The 21,200-nt window shown below is 38.4% G+C and overlaps 1 protein-coding gene across 1 annotated transcript in view; it reads left to right on the top strand.

Moving 5' to 3' along the window:
* Window positions 1-21,200, top strand: part of RGS22 (regulator of G protein signaling 22) — a 125,145-nt gene that overhangs the window by 11,962 nt on the left and 91,983 nt on the right. The window contains exons 3-7 of the mRNA XM_036263834.1: window positions 2,621-2,706; window positions 3,325-3,493; window positions 11,431-11,560; window positions 14,547-15,162; window positions 16,700-16,861. Coding sequence (XP_036119727.1) covers window positions 2,621-2,706; window positions 3,325-3,493; window positions 11,431-11,560; window positions 14,547-15,162; window positions 16,700-16,861 — 1,163 coding nt within the window. The remainder of the gene's footprint in view (window positions 1-2,620; window positions 2,707-3,324; window positions 3,494-11,430; window positions 11,561-14,546; window positions 15,163-16,699; window positions 16,862-21,200) is intronic.

Raw genomic sequence — 21,200 nt, 5'->3', positions numbered from 1 at the left:
GCCCCAGGGATGGGCTCACCAAAAAAAACAAAGGCCTCTGACAGCACGTCTGTCCCGGAGGTAGCTCCCTCTCCAGCCCTCGCTCCAATGCCAAACAGCTCAGTTCTTCCCTGTATGTCTCTAGTGCCCCTCGAGTCCGATAAGTCCGTGCGCGGGCCCTTTAAGGAGCTGCCTGGGGCTCCAGCTGCCTCAGCTTCCCTGAGCCTCAGTTCCCGCTGGATTTTCCTGCCAGAAGTTATGGGGACTCTCTTCCTGGCACTGGAACCCTGAGTGGGGTGCCTGGTGTGGGACCGGCACCCCTCAGTCCTTGGGGAGGACCTTCCCAGCCGAGGTGTCCTCCTGATTTTTATCCACCACACGTGGCTGTGGGACCAGCCCGTCCGCCTCCACCCCTCCTACCAGTCTCCATGTGGCTGCTTCTTTAATTCTGTAGTTGTAGGACTTCCATTCAGCTTGATTTCAGGCAGTTTTGAATGATGGTTGTACTGTAGTTTAGTTGTAACTTTGATGTGGTTGTGGGAGGACTCCATACCGCGTTTACCTACGCCACCATCTTGACCGGAAGTTTTTTAAAATATTTTTTCTTCATTGACTTTAGAGAGAGAGGGAGAGAGGGAGACAGAGAGAGAGAGAGAGAGAGAGAGAGAGAGAGAGAGAGAGAGAAACATCAATGAGAGAGAACTTTGAGTGGTTGCTTCCTGCATGCCCCCACTGGAGATTTGGCCCACAACCTGGGCATGTGCCCTGACTGGGAATCGAACCAGTGACCTCTTGGTGCATGGGCTGATGCTCAACCACTGGGCCACACCAGCTGGGTTGATTTTATTCTTTATGAACTTTTCATTTTATTTAATTTTTAGGTCAAATAGGTGCAAAAACATTCAAAAGAGGATGAGTTATAGGTGCAGTGTTCATTAGGTAAATATTATGCAACTGATTTTGTGTTAACTGACTGGATAGACAACCTTGTGGAATTTCTCAAGGGTTTATCTGGATCTTTATATGTAGCCTGGTGTCTTTTTGTGATACATTGAGTGCATCACTAATGAGAATTCAAAAATCTTGAATGGCAGTCAGCGTGCAGCATATGTAGAGGCCTATGTACAGTTTTTCTAACTACAAGATCCAAATGTCTTTTATATCTCACTGATAAGCAATGAGTCCATCAACAAGATGCTACCTTTCAGGTGCTGACTGTTTTCAAATTTTCTTCTATTATTATTTCATTACCCAGAAGACAAATGGGTGTTTCTTGCTCAACAGGAGGAAACCATTGTTTGCTCAGTTTTCCAGTCCTGGGAACTCTTCCTGCCACATGTCAGCAATGTTGAGCACAGGTGTGCCCTCAAGATCATCAGCTGTCAGATGTTGGCAGCACTACTATGTGAGCCTTCAGTTTCCTTAGGAGTTGTCAGTAATCTGTGCTGACTCTGGTGTTAATATCACAGCACAACTATTGCTTTAGCCAGGTGATCAGTGGAAGCCACATAAATGCAGACACATTGCCTCACTGGGATGTGTACTTTATTGGTTGTTTTACTTATTAGTAGCATTTGTTTAGTGTCCAAGGTACTCGCATTCTTTAGAATTCTGGAAAAAGTGAATATAAGACAAATGGAATCAACAGGGAATAAATGTTTTAGGATGAATAGCAACCTAGTAACTCTTACATAATATTGTATGGCCCTTACAACCTCAAGATAAAATCTGAACTCATTTTTTTGGTGCATGCCCCTAGCGGTAACTGAACCCAGGACTCTCTAGTCTGCAGGCTGATGCTCCAACCACTGAGCAAAACTGGCCAGGGCTAAAGTTTGAACTCTTTAATTTTATTTAAAGACTATTCACAACCAGGCCCCTGCCTACTTCTTCAGCCTTCTTCCCTCCATCTCTCCAATCTCAGCCTGTGATCTAGTTATAATAAATTTATCTTTGGTTCCTCTCCTGCTCCCCTCCTCTTCAACCATGGTAATCATGCTTCAGGTCAAAGAGTGAGTGGCATGTTCTTTTGGAAATTTTTGTTGTATTAGTGCCCATGTGACCTCCCACAGAAGCCTGCACTTAAGGCCCTTACAGCACTCAACTATTATTACCTATTGAGTTATCTGTAAACTCTTTAAAGACAGGGTCTTATCTTTCTTGTTTACCTTTGTATCTCCAGGATAGTGACTGGGGATGTAAATATTTCACAAAATTTTCTAAAATTGAAAGGATAAGGGGCCTTCAGAGACCATAGTGGCCTTACCGAGTGTTCTGGTTAGCTTTTTCTGATTGTGATTATTTTTAACCCATTTTATCACTATGAAAATACTGAGATTGCCTGACTTTTATATCTTTCCTCTTCCTTCAATAGTAATTTAACTTTGCTGGATTCAGTTTATTAGCCTGTAAAATGGAGCTAGTTGATGCAGGGTTGTTGAGATTATTTAAAAAGCACTTGGAAAGCAAAAAGTGGGTTCAAATTTGTGACTCAGGGTTCTTGTTCTTATGCAAATAGAAGGTAGAGGCAGGGCTCCTAGTAGTAGCTGGAGGTCACTACTGCTCTGGTGATTAGGCCCTAATTGTCCTAAAGGTGATTTTTCCTTGACATGCTTTTTCTTTCTCACTTGTCCTCTCATAGTGTCTCAGTCGTGAACAAGGTATTCAGTGGATCAAAAAAGAAAGACTTCCAGCATTTCTGGAAAGTGATTGCTATTTTGAATACAGGTATTGTAGTCTCATCAGTATACATATTTTTTAAATGCCTATTTTTTAACCCCAACTTATTTTTTGTACTTTCTTAATAAAATTCATTTAAATCCAGTAGAGTATGGATCACACTGGTTATAGTATAAGAGTGATAAAGCATTGGTGAAAATCGCTTAACTTTTCCAAAGAGATTTCACAGAAACAGTACCTAATAAACATACTTCATTTGTGCTTCTTTAATCATTATATTTTTTAAATTATTCACTTAACATGTGATAATGGCATTTATATGCAGGATACTAAAAAATAAAAATAAGTGTAGAGCCAAGTTTTCTTTTACATGCCCTGACTTTTAAAGTGTAAGTACCAAACATTCTGAAGTTTTACTGAAGTTTGACCTGTGCTTATAACAATCATTTTTAAATAAAAATAAAATAAATTAAAATAATAATAATTAATTAGCAGTTCTATGAATAAGCCATTAATTTTAGCAGATTCCAAGAGAATCATCCTGCAGAGTTAGGAAGGGAGATTGGTTTGAATATGTAAAATAAAATGTTAGTGCCCCCCCCCCCCGCCCCTGAATTCTACCCTATTTGAAACTTGTTTCAAATTTATATGCTTTCTAAAATGCAGGTTAGCCAAATTGGTTTCACAAGTGAGATGGAGTGGATCAGGCGTGAATATCACACTAGGTGAGGATTTTTCTCCCTGGGTCCTGAGAAAACCACCTACTCCACCACCTCCTGCCGTTAAAGATGAAAATGTTATCATTATGAAAAAGTTCTACATTTCTCTTGGCGAGGTAAAGTATGTTTCTTTGTGACTTGGCATTTAATAAAACTTCTTATTTTAGAAACATGAATTTTATTTGTACCAATTGAACAGGGGAAATTATTTCAACTACTTCAAAAAGCAGATTTAGCAAAAATTTTTGTGACTTTCTACTGACTCATTTGCTCTGCACTCTTTTCACCTGAAATGTAATTAGAATTATCATCCTGTGTATGAAGGAACAAGTGCTAGGTTGAAGAACGTACTCAGTGTCACCTGGGAGGCATGGGTACCTAAATTATATCTATGGTTTTATTGTTTATTCCAAATTTTTATTATTTGAATTCTGTAAGTTACCTGGACCCCAATATTTGAGTCTGTCTGCCTGCTCACACCGGCCCAAAAGAAATATACAAGCAGGAATTTTGTAGCATAAAAATAAGGTTTATTAGAAAATTGGCCACTCTGGAGTACAGGCAAGCTAATGCCTGGAAAGACTTCACTCCTCAGTGGCGTTTAGGTTACAGATTATATAGGGTAAAATCACAAGACACCATGGATTTAGGGTTTGGGGGGTCATGCTGGGAGCAGATTGGTCCAAGGTGAGGTAAGGGTTATAAATCATTTTCTCGGGTCTTGAGGACATGTTTTAGGTCTGCTCTGTCATCCCTTTGTCTGGTCTGGAAAACTAGCCAGGGCGTTGTCCCACCTTAGTGCTCAGGAGCTGAAACATAATTTAGGTCACAATGTTATCTTTAGCTTGCCACAGAGGTCCAGACCTCACTGTGGGGATTGCTGATTATCCAGGGGAGAGGATAGATCTATGAGGGGTTTAGAAAAAGAGAGAGATGATTTCTAGAGCTAGGATTCAAAGCTAAATTAAATGTAATAAAAGGCATAAGGACCCCGGTTTAAGAACTTTTAAAAAAGATATATACATTTCTATGCTCATGTGTTCTTTTCAAAATTCTTTTCTTTTTCTTAAATTTATAAGGGTGACACTGCTTAACAAAATTAGACAGGTTTCAGGTGCACAATTCCACAAAACATCATCTGTACAGAGTATTGTGTGTTCACCACTCCAAGTCAGGTCTCCTTCCATCACCATTTATCCCCACTACACCCTCCTCCACCTCCTCCACCCTTGGCAATCACCACATCATTGTCAGTGTCCAAGAGTTTTCTCTCTCTCTCTCTCTCTCTTTTTTTTTTTCCTCAATCCTTTTGAACTCTATGATTCTCTTTATTTTGCTTGTTAGTTCATTATATTCATTAGATTCCACATATGAGTGAAATAATATGGTACTTGTCTTCCTCTGACTGGCTTATTTCACTTAGCATAATGCTCTCCAAGTCCATCCATGCTGTCACAAAAGGTGAGATTTCCTCTTTTTTTGTTTAATAATTCCTATTTTTAGTTAAAATTGACATACAATATTATATTATTTTCAGGTGTACAACATACTGAATATATCTATATCTATAGATATATCTATATCTATCAATATATATAGATCTATATATATATATGACTTACAAAGTGATTATTCTGATAGATCTAGTGCCCATCTGACACCATACATAGTTATTACAGTATTATTGACTATATTTCCTATGCTATACTTTACATCCCCATGACTATTTTGGTTTGTTTTTTTTTATTATATTTTTTTATCCTTACCCGAGGATATTTTTCCATTTTTTGTTCAGGTAGAGTGGGAGGGGGAGAGAGGAAGAGAGAGAGAGAAACATTGATGTGAAAGGGACACATCGAGTGGCTGCCACCTGCATGACCAACCAGGGCGGGGGACAAACTGCCACTGAGGTACGCGCCCTTAGCGGGAACCGAAACCAGGTCTCTCGGGACTGCAGGCCGATGCTCTAACCGCTGAGCCAAACCGGCTAGGGCCCCGTGACTATTTTGTAACTATCATTTTTACTTCTTAATCCCTTCACCTTTTTCACCCACTCTCCATTCCTCCTCCCATCTGGCAACCATCAGTTTGTTCTCTATATCTATGAATTTGTTTCTGTTTGTATTGTTCACTTAATTTTTTTTTATATGAACCGATTTATCTTTTTTTTTCCTCTTTTTAAAATTTAATTAATTAATTTATTTTTGTTACATACAGATGTTTCTCCTTTTCCCCTCACTGATTCCCCCCTCTCCCTCCCTCTCCGCCCTGTCCCCAGCTTTGTTGTCCATGTCCATTGTTCATGCTGATAAAATAGATTTCAAAATGAAGGCCATAACTAGAGACAAAGAAGGCCACTACATAATATTGAAAGGATCTATCCAACAGGAAGCTATAACCTTGATAAACAAATGCACCCAATATAGGAGCACCAAAATATATTAAAAATCTTCTGGAAGGCTTCAAAGGAGAAATCGATAGCAATACACTTAATTTGTTTTTTAGATTCCACATATCAGTGAAATCATTGGTATTTGTCTTTCTCTGACTTATTTAATCTATCATAATACCCTCTAGGTCCATACATATTGTTGCAGATGACAAGATTTTATTCTTTTTCATGGATAAGTAATATTCCATTGTATATATGTACTACTTCTTTATCCATTCATCTATTGATGGACACTTACTTAGTTTGCTTATATATTTTGGCTATTGTAAGTAATACTGCAATGAACATATTAATGCATATGTCTTTGGTAACTAACTGCTTTTCTCTTGCTGCTTTTAAGATTTTCTCTGTCTTTAACCTTTGGCATTTTAATTATGATATGTGTTGCTGTGGGTTCCTTTGGGTACATCTTCTTTGAGTCTCTCTGCACTTCCTGGACTTGTATGTCTATTTCCTTCACCAGATTAGGAAAAAAATTGTTATCATACCTTCTAATAGGTTTTCAATTCCTTTTCTCTCTTTTTTCCTTTTGGTATGCCTATGATGCTAATGTTGGTATGCCTGAGGTTGTTCCAGAGGCTCCTTAAACTAGCCTCACTTTTTTTGGTTTCTTTTTTCTTTTCTTATTGGATGTTTTCTGCTACCTTATCTTCCAAACTGCTGACTCAGTACTCCGCTTTATCTAATCTACTGTTGATTCCCTCTAATATAGTCTTTATTTCAGTTACTATATTCTTCATTCCTCCTGGTTCTTTTTTATGTCTTCTATCTTAATTTTTATGTTTCAATCACTGTGTTAAAATTCTCACTGAAATCATGGAGCATCTTTATAAGCAGTGTTTTGAACTCTGCATCTGATAGATTGCTTGTCGTCATTTTGTTTAGTTGTTTTTCTGGAATTTTGTTCAGTTCTTTCATTTTGAACATGTTTCTTTGTCTTCTCATTTTGACTGCCTCCCTGTGTTTGTTTCTATGTATTAGGTAGAGCTGCTATGTCTCTTGGTCTTGGTAGAGTGGCCTTATGTAGTAGATGTCCTGTGGGGCCTAGTGGCACAGCCTCCCTGGTCACCTGAGCTGGGCACTCCAGCTGTGTCTTTTGTGTGGGTTGTATGTACAATCATGTTGTAGTTGATCCTTGATTGCTGTTGGCATGTTATTGGGAGCGATTGACCCTAAGGCTGATTGGTTGTAAGGACTGACTGTGCCTATATTGGAGCTTTTGCAGAAGCTAACTCTACAAAGACAGATTCACTTTAACAGGGCTCTGGTACCTGCTAAGTCTGCTCTTTGGGTGTGTCATTTGTGGAGGTGGTTGGGTGGTGTTCTGGAGTGATCTAAAGCTTGCCACCAAGTATGTTGGTTCTGGGCCTCTTGATAGGCACTCTGGTGCAGGCCAAGGTCAGCCACTGCCTATGCCCTGCCCAGGGCCACCTGGCATGAGCTACAAAGTGCTCTGCACATGGTTGTCACTTGTGCTGGACTTGGAGGTGCTTGGGAGAGGCTAAGGTGCAAACTAAGGCTGGCTGTCACTAGTGCTGGGCTTGGCACTACTTAGCAAGAGGTACAGGGTATGCTGAGGCCAGACACTGCTTGTTTGTGGTTTGTGAACTTTTGAGAGAATTCAGGAAAATCCACAGTATGAACCAACACAGGCTGTTTACATGGAAGAGCCATTGGAAGCAATGTGGGTAGTCTGGCAAGTTGGGTGGTATCACCAGGGCTGAGAGATCAGAATTAATTAGGTTGATGGAGACTTGGATATGGGGCCTACCTGCACCTGCAGGGGGAGGGTTCAGCAAAGGGACAATAGCTTTTAACAGTACTTTATCTTGGAGAAAGCTGCCCCTCCAGCTCTTGCCCTAAAGCCAGATGATTCATTTCTTCTCAGTATGTCTGTCCCTGGCACTTTTTGAGTTGCTGCCTAGAGCTGGAGCTCAGAGTAAGTGAGTCTGAGTAAGTCCATGTGCGAGCCCTTTAAGAGGAACTGCTCGGGACTCCAGTAGCCTCCAAGTCACTCAGCACAATCTCCGCTGGTTTTCAGAGCCAAAAGTTATGGGGACTTCTCTTCCTGGCACTGGAACCCTGGGCTGGGGGGCCTGGGGTGAGGTTGGGACCCCTCACTCTTCAGGGGGAAACTTGGCAGCCAAGAAATCCCTTCCCCATTAAAAAAATATTTTTTATTGATTTTTTTTTAGAGAGTGAGGAAGGGAGAGAGGAATAGAAACATAGATGTGAGAGAGTTACATCAATTGGCTGCCTCCTGCATGCCCTCCACTGAAGATTGAGCCCGCAACCCAGTCGTGTGCCCTTACTGGGAATGAACTGGGACCTCTCAGTCCATGGGATGATGCTCAATCCACTGAGCCACATTTGCCAGACCCTCCCCATTTTTAAAGGGCTGGATGTGGGCCTAGCTCTTTAGGAGTCTCCACAATCACCCCTTTTCCCCCAGCCAGCCAAGTTTCATAACTTTTATACAAAAAGATGTTAAATTAGGTCTTTTCCTCTTTTTTAAGATTATTTTTCAGCCCTGGCCGGTTTGGCTCAGCAGTTAGAGCGTCAGTCTGCAGTCTAGAGAGACCCAGGCTTGGTTCCCGCTAAGGGCATGCACCTTGGTTGCAGTTTGTCCCCGGCCCTGGTTGGGTCATGTGGGTGGCAACCACTCGATGTGTCCCTTTCACGTCGATGTTTCTCTCTCTCTCTCTCCCACTCTATTTGAACAAAAAACGAAAAAATGTCCTTGGGTGAGGATAAAAAAAAAAGATTATTTTTCAGTAGTAAATTGCTTAGATGTTAATTACTGCTTAACTAGATACATTTGTTGTTCTTGACTGAAGAAATGTTGAGTTGTATGAGATCTAACGTAGAATCAAATGTCCTTTTGGAGAATCATGATCAAACTATTATTTGATCTTTTGCCTCTAATTACCAGAATGTCTCTCTTGGAACACATTTTCAATACACAATTCTGTATAAAAGCAGGAATGTCAAATATGTGGCCCATGTGTTGATACTCTCCTAGTTTCTATTCATGGCAGACATTGCCTGTCAATCACGGCAATTTCCTACTGAGCTATAGGACTTGGCTCCAAATACTTTTCATCACAACACTTTAGGCAGGCACCTCCAATTGATCAGAGATGTCATATAAGAGGAAAACTATTTGCCATCTCTGTTGGAAAGGATAGAGTTATCCTATCTTACTTGAACACTATTTTTCATGTGTAGCTTCTATTTAATTTTGTAGTTTGGCATTTTTATAAGTGATATTTGTTTTAAAATGTTTAAAATTATGCCAGTTCCACTATTTTCACTTAGTAATGCTTAGGAATGTACCAAAGACACATTTTTATTTTGTCTTTATACTTATTCTGAAGGGTTTATTTTTTCTCTTAACTTATATATTATAGAAATGTCAGGAACATCATAAAATGTGTACTGATAGTAGAGGTCAACAAACATACAGAGGGAATAATCATCTAGGGGAATAAGTTCCGATTCCCTACGTGTAAATTTAGTCAAATATTAGAGTAAAATCCAAACTATATTTTTTCTATTTTCTGTGATTAAAAACTCATCTCTATCCACTTAATATTTAAACTATCTTTTTAATAGCTTTTAAATTTAAGAATTCCAAGTTCTTTGGGTCCTTAAATCATTTAAACTATGACTCTAGGTAGGGATTAATCTTTATGATAATTGGTAATGTTTCTTTGAATCTTCAGTTATACCATCTAAACATGGACAATTGACCCATGTTTTAAAAGTATAAAGTGGAATAGTTCATTGCTTGTATGTCTGACTCACCACTTCTTTCTCCCCTATCTTCTACTTTCTTTTCTTTTTTTTGTGCAGTTGAAATAACAAGCACTCTTGTATATTGGTCTCTCTCAATTCCTTGAAAGTTTCCTAATTATTTTGGTCTCCTCTCAGTGCTTAGGATACTGCTAGGAATAGAGAAGTCATTCAAATATACATTGAAAGAACATATAATTAATAATAAATGACTTGGTTTTGAAGGAAGGAAAAGAGAGAACAAAAGGAAATTAGTCTTTCAAAGTGTAGGGGCACAAAAAGTAAATTTCTTCCCACTTTTCTAAGTTCTTCCGGCCTGGTAAATAATCCAATTAACATAGACAGATTAGCAGGAGAAAATGTCCAAAATTTCTTACAGTGTGTATGTGGGGTGCCATAAGACTAGAGACTCAGGGATACACTGGGCCAGTTGAGGTTTATGTGCTATTCTGAACTAAAGAGAAGGGGGGCAGGGGTCTGGGATTTCCAAGGGAAAGAAGGCAGTTCACAGGTAGAAAGAGCAAACACGTGAAAAGCAAATTCTAGCTGGGCCTCCCAGAAACAATAGGACATAGAAGGAAGTTCAGCAAATGGGCTTTGCTGGATTTCTTTCTGTCTGCTACATTTAGTTCCTGTTACTATGCTAAGGTGATGCTCCCTTCCATTAAACAGGTTTTTTTTATCTAAATTCCTTTAGGCAGGTAAGGGGGTGGGTCAGAGTTTTTCTGAGTCTTTTTGTTTCTTAATAACCATCTTAAAATCAATATCCCAAAAGGCATATTTTAGGGTGACAAAACTTATCCTCCAAGAAAATCTTAGCGGGATCAGTGACTTACACAGATGGCATCTCTCATTTCTCTCTCCTACTTTTGGTCTCATTGTGTGGCCTGACTTGCAATAAGGATTCTGCATAATAGTTAGGGAACAGTACATATTCTATTTGAGCCATGGCTCTTCTGTGAGTGTTTCTTAGGTCAACCAGCTGACTCAGTTGGAGAAAGGAGAAATGAAAGTAATGCTGGAAACTCCCTTCTCTGCTAATGTTGAACAAACTTGGATTCTCTAAGAACAACAGGTGAGGATGTTACTGAGAAGCTCAAGCAGAGGAATTTTGCCCAGAGGTCTGAGATAAGAGGCTTCTTAGGACAGAGATTCTAGAAGCTGAGGGTCAGTTTGGGATTTGGGTCAACTGACTTAAGGGTACACAAAGCAATGACAAAATTGAAGGCTACATCCAGGGACAAGTGGAGTCAGGAATCAGTCTTCAGGAAGCATCCATTCCAAGCAAAGTTGTAAAAACAGAATCTAAGGCAAAGTGGCATTTGAGCTTAGAGATGTTTCCTGTGCTACTGAGAGGAAGTCTTTGTCATAATAGGGAGGAGTTGTTAAAAACACTGAGCCAGGGCAGACGGAATTAGGGGCATGAAATAATTGGGAAGGTTGTAACTGGGAGCTCCTGGCAAAAGTGACCGCCAAGTTTAAGTTAGATGGCATCAATCTGTAGTTAATCCAGGAAGTCAGGCTGCAAGCCTTTGGTGGAAGAATGGAGAAGAATTTGATGGGTATTGGGCTCATTTCTTTCCTTTAGTCATCTGATGTGGAAATTATCTGAATAGAAATTTTTTCCTCATTGTTTTTTTAGCTAATGCATTTTTCTGTGTACAACCTTCTTTTCTTCATGGGATAATTTTTTTCTTTGCATATTGTACAATGCATATTGAATAATATCATAATGATTTGTCCAGGTTTGTGATTGGAAGAATACTGCTAATCTTACATTCAACAAATGTGCTTCTTTATGCCTAGGCCTCCTATACGCAAACAAAAGATTGGTTTACATTAGCAAAACAAAGTCAGCAAACAGTATCAACCTTTTCATCCCCGTCCACTGTCCTCTCCAGCAAAGTTGGATCACCAGTTATTTCATCTGTTTCTGGTAAGCAGGAAGGACAAGAATGACTTTAAAACTCCTCTTTACAACTTCTGTTGTTGTTCTAATCTTACAGTATAACACTTACTGGTTGGGAAGGAAAAATATCCGTCCTCATCCCCAAATCCACTTTCTATTGTTTAGGAGGCAACTTGGCATAGTGAAAATAGGATGAGTTTAGAACTCAATTCTGATACTCATTGGCTATGTGATTTTTATAAGTTATTCCACTTCTGGGAGCTTTGCTTTTCTCCTCTGTAAATGTAGAATAAGTATACAAACTAAACATATAAAAAATGCCTGGCCTAGTGCTTGGTACATAATAGGCAAGTCAATAAATGTTTCTCTTGTCTTTATATTCTATCACAATGTACAAATTCTTATTATTAAGCCTTTGAAATAAAGTGGGTGAAACTTTTATCTCCTCTAAAAGTAAATAGTCATTCATGGAGCTTGCTACCATTTTTAAGTTCAGACTGTTTTTCACCTTAAAAGCGATACTTTCTACTGTGGGGAACTTTTGTGGATGATACAAACTTTTCATAAAAATAGAAGGAATCTTCCAGAAATGAGAGTCATTAACGTATCAGGATAGTGCTGAAGAAAAAAAAATCTAGCAATGTGATTCAGGAGAGGAACTCAGCAATTTACTAACAGTTCTTACTTAATTTGTTAAAAAAATATAAGCAACATTTGGGGACAATAAATCTGGACTCTCTAGACTTGAACCTAAATATAGGTGAAGAGGAAAATAATCTCCCTAGTAGAAAATAGCTGAACTTGTAGGTTTCTTGCAGTTTTTCCAAAATAGTAACGTAGATATTGTAGAGTAAAGAGTGAAGATAGTAAAGAGGAAGAGAAAGGGTAGCAGGAGGGGGTGAGCAGAAATGCCAGCCTGCTCTCTGCCCCCAATTCTGTGGGAGAGAGAACATCGATTGGCTGCCTCCTGCATGCCCCCCACTGGGGATTGGGTCCACAACCTGGGCATGTGCCCTGACTGGGAATCAAACCTGCGACCTCTTGGTGCATGGGTCGACGCTCAACCACTGAGCCACACCGGTCGGGCTTTCTGAGTGTATACCCCATATCTTTTCATAGGTTTGCAAACGTCTAATCTCTTGATATTGGGGACATTTGGTATAATTATTTTCAATAAAAATTTCCAGTTCAGTGAAACATTTCCAGTTCGCTGAGACTTGAACTCTGTTACTGAGAAAATGGTCAGTTAGGATGGGATACAGATGGCAGCAGAGTTTTCCTGATCCATGGCATTTCAAAGGGTAGATTTGCCATGTGAAAGCATCCATAAGTCTAGATATCTCACTGATTTCTGGAAGAAAGAGAAAATAGAAGCTAAAGACTATCTTTAGAAAAAAGTATAAAAACAATCCATTTGTATTTGTTAGCTTTTATAAATACCTTATGCTATTTTGTAATTTTAATGATAGGTTATAAGTATGATAGTAATTGAGTCTTTATGATAAAATAGTGAATTTTTAAAAATTGCTAATATGCCTCCAGTTCTGATCTGTTACTCTATAGTCTCATCATCTATGGTAAGTAATTTTGCTTCTTCATACAACATGAGATATTATAGCACATACAGGCATACTTCAGAGATACTGTAGGTTGAGTTCCAGACAACCACAATAAAGCAAATATTGTAATAAAATGAGTCACATGATTTTTGAGGTTTCCCAGTGCATGTAAAAGTTATGCTTAGCCCTAGTCTGTGTGATTCAGTGGTTAGAGCACCGGCCTGAGCACAGAAGGGTCGTGGGTTTGATTCCCGGCCAGGGGTGCATATCTGGGTTGCAGGTTTGATTTTCAGCCCCAGTCAGGATACATGAGGGAGGCAACCAATCAGTGTGTCTCTCTCATATCAATGTTTCTTTCTCTCTCTCTTTCCCCCTCTCTTCCTTCCACTCTCTCTAAAAATCAATGGAAAAAATATCCTAGAATGAGGATTAGGTTTGGCTCAGCAGTTAGAGCGTCGGCCTGCAGTCTGGAGAGACCCGGGTTCGGTTCCTGCTAAGGGCACGTACTTCGGTTGCAGTTTGTCCCCGGCCCTGGTTGGTCGTGCGGGTGGCAGCCACTCGATGTGTCCCTTCACGTCGAAGTTTCTCTCACTCTCTCTCTCTTCCTCTCTCTCCCTCCCACTCTATCTGTACAAAATATGGAAAAATATCCTCAGGTGAGGATAAAAAACAAAACAAAACAAAGTTATGCTTATACTATACTGTAGTCTATTAAGGGTGCAATAGCACTATGTTAAAAAATGTATATACTGTACCTTAATTGAAAAATGCTTTATTACTAAAAAATGCTAACCATCATCAGTGAGTTGTAATCTTTTTGCTGGTGGAGGTTCTTGCCCTCATAACAACAAAGATCATTGATCAGTGGTCACCATAACAAGTATGGTAATAATGAAAAATTTGAAATATTACAAGAATTCCAAAATGTGACACAGAGAAATGAAGCAGGCAAATGCTGTTGGAAAAATGGTGCCACTAGACTTTTTTCACTTAGAGTTGCCACAAACCTTCAATTTGTGAAAAACACAATATCTGTGAAGTGTAATAAGGCAAAGCACAATAAAATAAGGTATGCCTATACAATTGTGTAATGTACATATTCAAATTCTTTAACAGAGTTGGTTTTTATATATTGACATTTTATGTCAGCATAAAATACTATATTTTTAAAGTATATGTCTTTTTGAAGACCCTCTGTATTAGAGCTGTCCAATATTTAGTTCGTCTGCCCCTTATTCCCTTCTGTGTCCAGGGAAGACATGGCTAATTCCTGTTGGCATTTTTTTCTCTACTGATCCCAAATGTGGCTTTAGACTCTTTGAGACACTGGTCCATGTAGTCACTACCTGTGATAATAAACTCGTTCGCCATCCTGGCTCTATAACATCTAGTTAATAATAAAAATGTCTTCTGTATTCATATCTGAACTAATAGCCTTTTATAATTTAATACAGAGAGTTTTATCTTTGATGATGGAGTTCACCCCAGGGTAAAAAAGGACCCAGTTAAAACCACTGGATTAATTTCTGAATTCGAAGAAGAAGAAGATGGGTCTATATCTCTACAAGACACTCCTTCTCATGCTCTTCTGAGAATATACCTTGAAAGGCAAGAGGATGTTGGTGAAAGTCAGACAGCTCATTTCTCAACATTTGAAGAATTTTTAAGAGCTTATATACTCTTCACTTTGACAGTAGTAATTCATCAAATTCTTGGAGAGCCATTTAGAGGAGACCCAGATCATATAGATTTCAGCAATGTAACAGAAGTGGTAGTTAATGAGTATCTTGACTTTATTCCTGACAAGACTATTGCGTTAAGTGAAACAATTCAACCCACAAAGGAAAAGGCAGAAGAGATTTTAGAAGAAAAAAGTTCAAAGAGTAACAGCATTACATCAGAAATCAGGGCTGATTGGTGTATTTCTCACAAAACTTATGACATTGGAAATAGAATGGAGTTTGAAAGATTTAAGAAATTTATAAAAGGTACATTAGGGGAGAGATATTGGTGGCTATGGATGGACATTGAGAGGTTAAAAGTTCTTAAGGATGGTGGAAGACATCAAAGGTATTACTGTTTTTTATTTTTTCAGTAGTTTTAAAAATAAATTGTAGAATATTAATTTGGGCCATTTTTTGCAAAGGCAGAAAACCTGAAATAAATATAAAAATGTAATTTGTACTTTTAGAGGAACGAATAATAAAATTTATTTTATTATAGTAATATTGACTTCATTAGTTCTATGACTTAAAGCTTTCAGATACTAACGGTAGCAATTATTTAGGTTTGCATAAGTTTCTTCCCATAGATTCTGAACCTGCTTCCAAATTAATCATTCTATGTTAGTTTTATAACATTTCAGTGATATATTTTTATGGAAAAAATGATCAGTTATATACCACACTGGCATAAGATACCTTATATAAATGATAACCTTGTGACAATATAAGGGCCTGCTCTTCCTAGCAGCCTGCTTGGTTAAGAAATTCCATGATCTTTAATTGGATATCACTTAGAAATTTATATCTGAATGAGATTGTCTGCCAAACACCATACTGGATATCCTCGAGAGAGAGAGTTCCTTGGAGTTCTGATGGGGCACAGGTCTTTGTTTGGCTGCTCTGTATGTTTTTCACTAGTGTAGTCTTGAGAACCCTAAGAGGAGGACCCTGCTTTAGGAGAGTCCTTATCTTGTTTCAATTTTCCTGATCTGCTCAGAAGCAGATGAACTCTAGGAGATTTCAGTTCCCACAAAGGGTTTGACTGAGTGTGTACTAGTGACTGGTTTATTCCAGTTTTTTCAATGGCATTGAGATCATAGAGCTCAGTGTTGTACATAGTTGTAAGAGCAGGGGTTACCAAATGGTTGATTATGAAGCATGACCTGACTGATGCTAGGGTGGAAGGCCACTGCCACTTTTCTAGACATTAGGAAGTTACATGCAAGCAACCTACATAAGTTCTTCAGGATCAATAGTGTATTAGTTCCTATTGTTCATGTAACATATTGCCACACATTTATTGGCTTGAAGCAACACAGATGTATTCTCTTACAGTAAGGAGGTTAGAAGTCTGAAATGGATATGCAGGACATATTCCTTCTGAAGGCCCAAGGGGAGAATTCATTTCCTTGCCTTTTCCAGCTTCTGAAGATCACCTGCTTTTCTGGGTTCTTGGCCCCTTCCTCCATATTCAAAGCCAACAGCATACGGTCTTCTCTCTTCTCTGACCTCTGCTTTGATCCTCGTCTTTTTTTCTCTATGGCTCTGAGACGCTCCTGCCTCTCTCTTAGAAAACCTTTCGATTACATTAGGGCTACCTAGCTAACACAGGATAACCTCAAAATCCTAATCACATCTGCAGAATCTCTTCTAAGGTACGGCAACATTCATAGGTTCTGGGGATTACAACATGGACATCTTTGCAAGGCCAATTGTTCAACCTGTCAAAAATACATTTCTTATTCCCATAACTGTGAGAAGTACTTGAATCTCCACATTGGTACAACTGTATCTTAGCATTGGTTTTGAGATAGTTCATTTTAGAAGTGAAAATAGTTGGCTAGTTGACTATTGCATCAATGTGTGTATGTGTTTTATTGCAGGCATCTTGAGAGGATGAAAAAATGCTATCTAGTGAGCAGTGGAGATCACTACCTTTCTACAGAAATCTTAACAAAATTTAAACTGCTAGATGGATCTCAGTGGAATAAAGAACATTTAAAAAATATTCAGCCTGAGGTTATGAAACCCTTACTTCTGTATTGGTAAGAAAAATAATGTGATTCAGTTACTTGCTTTCACTTTTCTTAGGCTAGTTACAAGTTATACTTTAAAAAATATCTAACTTATGAAAATTTAAAACGACAATAATAAGTTAACAGTACTTAAGCTCCATTTTAACTTTGGGAGCACCTGACCTTTTTATGGTTGATATGTCATCAAATTGATGTGTTGTATGTGTGTGTGTGTACATGTAGCTAGAGTCACAGATTTATCATTTCAATAAACATTTTTTAAACATACAGTATAAGCCAAGTGTTGTGCTAAGGATACAGAGTAAAATGTGGTCAAGTTTCATGGTTATAGTCTAGTTGGGAGAAACATATATGTGAATAAGCATAATTTTTTAAAATGTGGTGAATCCACATTACCAGATTTCAGGTTATACTACAAAGCCACTGTAATCAAAACAGCCTGGTACTGGCACAAGAACAGGCAGATAGATCAATGGAACATAATAGAGAACCCAGCCCTGGCCGGTTTGGCTCAGCAGTTAAAGCATTGGCCTGCAGTCCGGAGAGACCCGGATTCAGTTCCTGCCAGGGGCGCGTACCTCGGTTGCAGTTTGTCCCTGGCCCTGGTTGGGTCATGCAGGTGGCAGCAACTCGATGTGTCCCTTTCACATCAATGTTTCTCTCTCTCTTCCTCTCTCTCCCTCCCACTCTATCTGAACAAAAGGTGGAAAAATGTCCTTGGGTGAGGATAAAAAAAAGAAGAGAGAGAGAACCCAAAAATGGACCCAAGACAAGATGCTCAATTAATATTTGACAAAGGTGGCAAGAGCATACAGTAGGGTAAAGACAGCTTCTTTAATAAATGGTTTTGGGAAAAGTGGACAGCTACATGCAAAAAAAATGAAACTAGACCATCAACTTACACCATACACAAGAATAAACTCAAAATGGATAAAGGACTTAAATGTGACTCATGAATTCATAAAAATCCTAGAAGAAAATTTAGACAACAAAAATTCAGACATCATACGCAGCAGAATTTTCACTGATACATCACCTAAGGCAACAGAAACAAAGGAGAAAATGAACACATGGGACTACATCAAACTCAAAAGCTTCTGCACAGCAAAAGAAACAACCATCAAAATGGAAAGGCAACCCACTCTATGGGAGAGCATAATTGCCAATGATGTATTAGATAAGGGGTTAATTTCCAAAATATATAGAGTACTCAAACAACTCAACAAAAGGAAGACAAAGAACTCAATTTAAAAAATGGGCAGAGGAACTAAATAGACACCTCTCCAAACAGGACATACAAATGGCTAAGAGACATATGAAGAAATGCTCAATGTCACTAATCATCAGAGAGATGCAAATTAAAACAACAATGAGGTATCACCTCACATCTGTCAGAATGGCTGCCATCAACAAATCATCAAACAACAAGTGTTGGCGAGGGTGTGGAGAAAAGGGGACTCTAGTACACTGCTGATGGGAATGCAGACCGGTGCTGCCACTATGGAAAACAATATGGTGTTACCTCAAAAAATTAAAAATTGAACTTCCATTTGACCCAGTGATCCCACTTCTAGGAATATACCCTAAGAAGCCTGAAACACCAATCAGGAAGAATATATGTACCCCCATGTTCATAGCAGCACTATTTACAATAGCTAAGATCTGGAAACAGCCCAAATGTCCATCAGAAAATGAATGGATAAAAAAGCAGCGGTACATATACACAGTGGAGTACTATGCAGGTGTAAGAAAGAAAGATTTTTTTCTTATTTTATGAGACGACATGGAGGGACCTGGAAAGTATTATCCTAAGTGAAACAAGACAAACAGAGAAAGGCAAGTATCATATGATCTCACTTATTCGTGGAATATAATGAACATAACAGTCTGAGGAATGGGGTAGTCCCAGAGACGTGGAAGTGGGGTACAGACTGACAATCCCCAAAAGAGGGGGTTGGGGGGAGATAAACCACAGAACTTATATGCATGTATGCATGAACAATGGACATGGACAACAAACCTGGGGATAGGGTGGGGAGGGAGGAGGAGGGGGTATCAGTGGGGGAAAAGGAGAAACATCTGTAACAAAAATAAATTAATTCATAAAATAAATAAATAAAATGTGGTTATTCCACAAAATACAGAAAATAGGTAGTATTTCAACAGGGGCTCAAGGGACTCTAAACAAGAATAAAAGAATAGACACAGAAAAGGTGAGCCATTTGAGGATCAGTGAGCTGTCCATTGTGGCTGTGATGGGTCTTATGTCACCTAGCTTAAATTTTTAGTTGTAACCCCAAAGCTTTCAGTATAAAGTTCAGATTCCTTAAATTAGCAAGTAAGGTCATTGTGATTTGTCCCTTACCCACTTCTCTGTCATCATCTCTCACTTAGGTATTCCATATTACTTATATGCTTTGTATAATTCCATAGATAGAATGCTGTTTTTCTCTTTAAAAAACATATTTAAGATACAGAATGGTATAAATTATACTATAGTGGGCATCTGTGTACTCACCAGTCAACTTAACAAAACATTACTAATATAGTAGAAACTTTCCTTTTTTAAAAAATTTCACTTTTTATTTTGAGATAATTTTGGATTCATATTTGGATATAAGAAATAATAAAGAGAAATTCTGTGTACCTTTCATCCAGTTTTCCTTAATGATAACATCTTGCATAACTGTAGTACAATGTTACAATGCAGAAATTGACATTGCTACAATTCACCAATCTTTTCCACATTTTTACCACTTTTACATGCACTTATTGTGTGTGCATATAGTTAATTCCATGCACTTTTATCAGAGATTCATGAATTTGCCTACAGTCAAAATACAGAACAGTTACATTACCACTCCTAAAGCCATGCCCACCACCCTCCTTCTCCTTCTCCCCATCTGTAACTGCTAGAAACCATTTGTCAATTATATAAATAGAATAATGCAATATGTCATTTTGGGGACATCATCTTTTTTTCATTTAGCATAATTCCCTAGATATCCATCAAAGTAGTGTGTAACAATGGCTCTATTTCATTGTTGAGTAATATTCTGCTATATGGATATTACATATCTATTCACCCATTGAAAGATATTAGGCTTGTTCTTTGCTATTACGAATAAAGCTACTATGAATGTTCATGTACACATAAATCTTCATTTCTTCATAAATCTTCATTTCTCTGGGACAAGTGTCCAACAGTGAGATTAGTGGGTCATATAGTAAGTTCATTTTAGTTTTAAAAGAAACTGCCAAACTGTTTTTCAGAGTTGATGTATCATTTTACATTTCCACTAGCAGTTTCTTGTACCATTGTTTAGTGTTGTCATAACTTTTCATTTTAGATATTCTAATAAGTGTGCAGTGATGTCTCATTGTGGTTTTATTTTAGAAATTCTACAATGATCAGTGATGCTGAACATCTTTATACATGCTTATCTGACATTTATTTGCATATCCTCTCCAGTCAAATATCCATTCATGCTTTTGTTCATTTCTAATTGAATTATTTTCTTTCTTACTGGATTTTAGAGTTATTTTCATATTCTAGATACTAGTCCCTAGTCATATATGTAGTTTGCAAATATTTTCTCCTAGTCTTCCAAAAATTTCAAAGGGATTTTCAGATCTTTTGGTTGGTGAGCTCGTGGAGATTTGGGGAGAGTGGTGCACTCAGAGAGTACTGCTGGTGGGAATGTGGACTGGTACAGCCACTGTGGAAAACCATCTGGCGATTCTGCAAAAAATTAAGAATAGAATTACCATATGACCCAGCTGTCCCTCTCCTGGGCATATATACTCGAAAATATGTATTTTCAAGGATATATGCACGTCTATGTTCATTGCAGCATTATTCACGGTGGCCAAGATATGGAGACAACCAGTGCCCTTTAATTGGATAGAGAAGATGCGGTACATATGCACAATGGAATGCTATTCAGCCACAAGAAGAGACGAAATACTTGTACTTGCGACAACATGGACCGACCTTGAGAATATGCTAAATGAACTAAGTCAGTCAGAAAAAGCTAAGAACCATATGATTTCACTCCCATTTGGGATATAAAACTGAAACTCGTGGACATAAACAACAGTGTTGTGGTCACCAAAGGGAAGGGGGTGGGAGGGTAAAGGGGACCTAAAATGTGGTGATGGAAGAAGATTTGACTTTGGGTGGTGGGCACACCGTAAAATATGCAGATCTTGTAGCATAGAAACCCATAGGGCCCTATTAACCAAGGTCACCCAACAAATTTAATTTTTAAAAATTAACAACAATAAAAATCAAAGGAGGAGTCATAAGGAAGGTTAAAAAAAATGCATGGAAGCTCCACACACTTTC

This window comes from Molossus molossus, unplaced genomic scaffold (genome assembly GCF_014108415.1).
Source record: "Molossus molossus isolate mMolMol1 unplaced genomic scaffold, mMolMol1.p scaffold_m16_p_16, whole genome shotgun sequence".
Taxonomy (NCBI): Eukaryota; Metazoa; Chordata; class Mammalia; order Chiroptera; family Molossidae; genus Molossus; species Molossus molossus.
The sequence above is the reverse complement of the archived record's forward strand: the minus strand, read 5'-3'. Positions and strand labels throughout refer to the sequence as shown.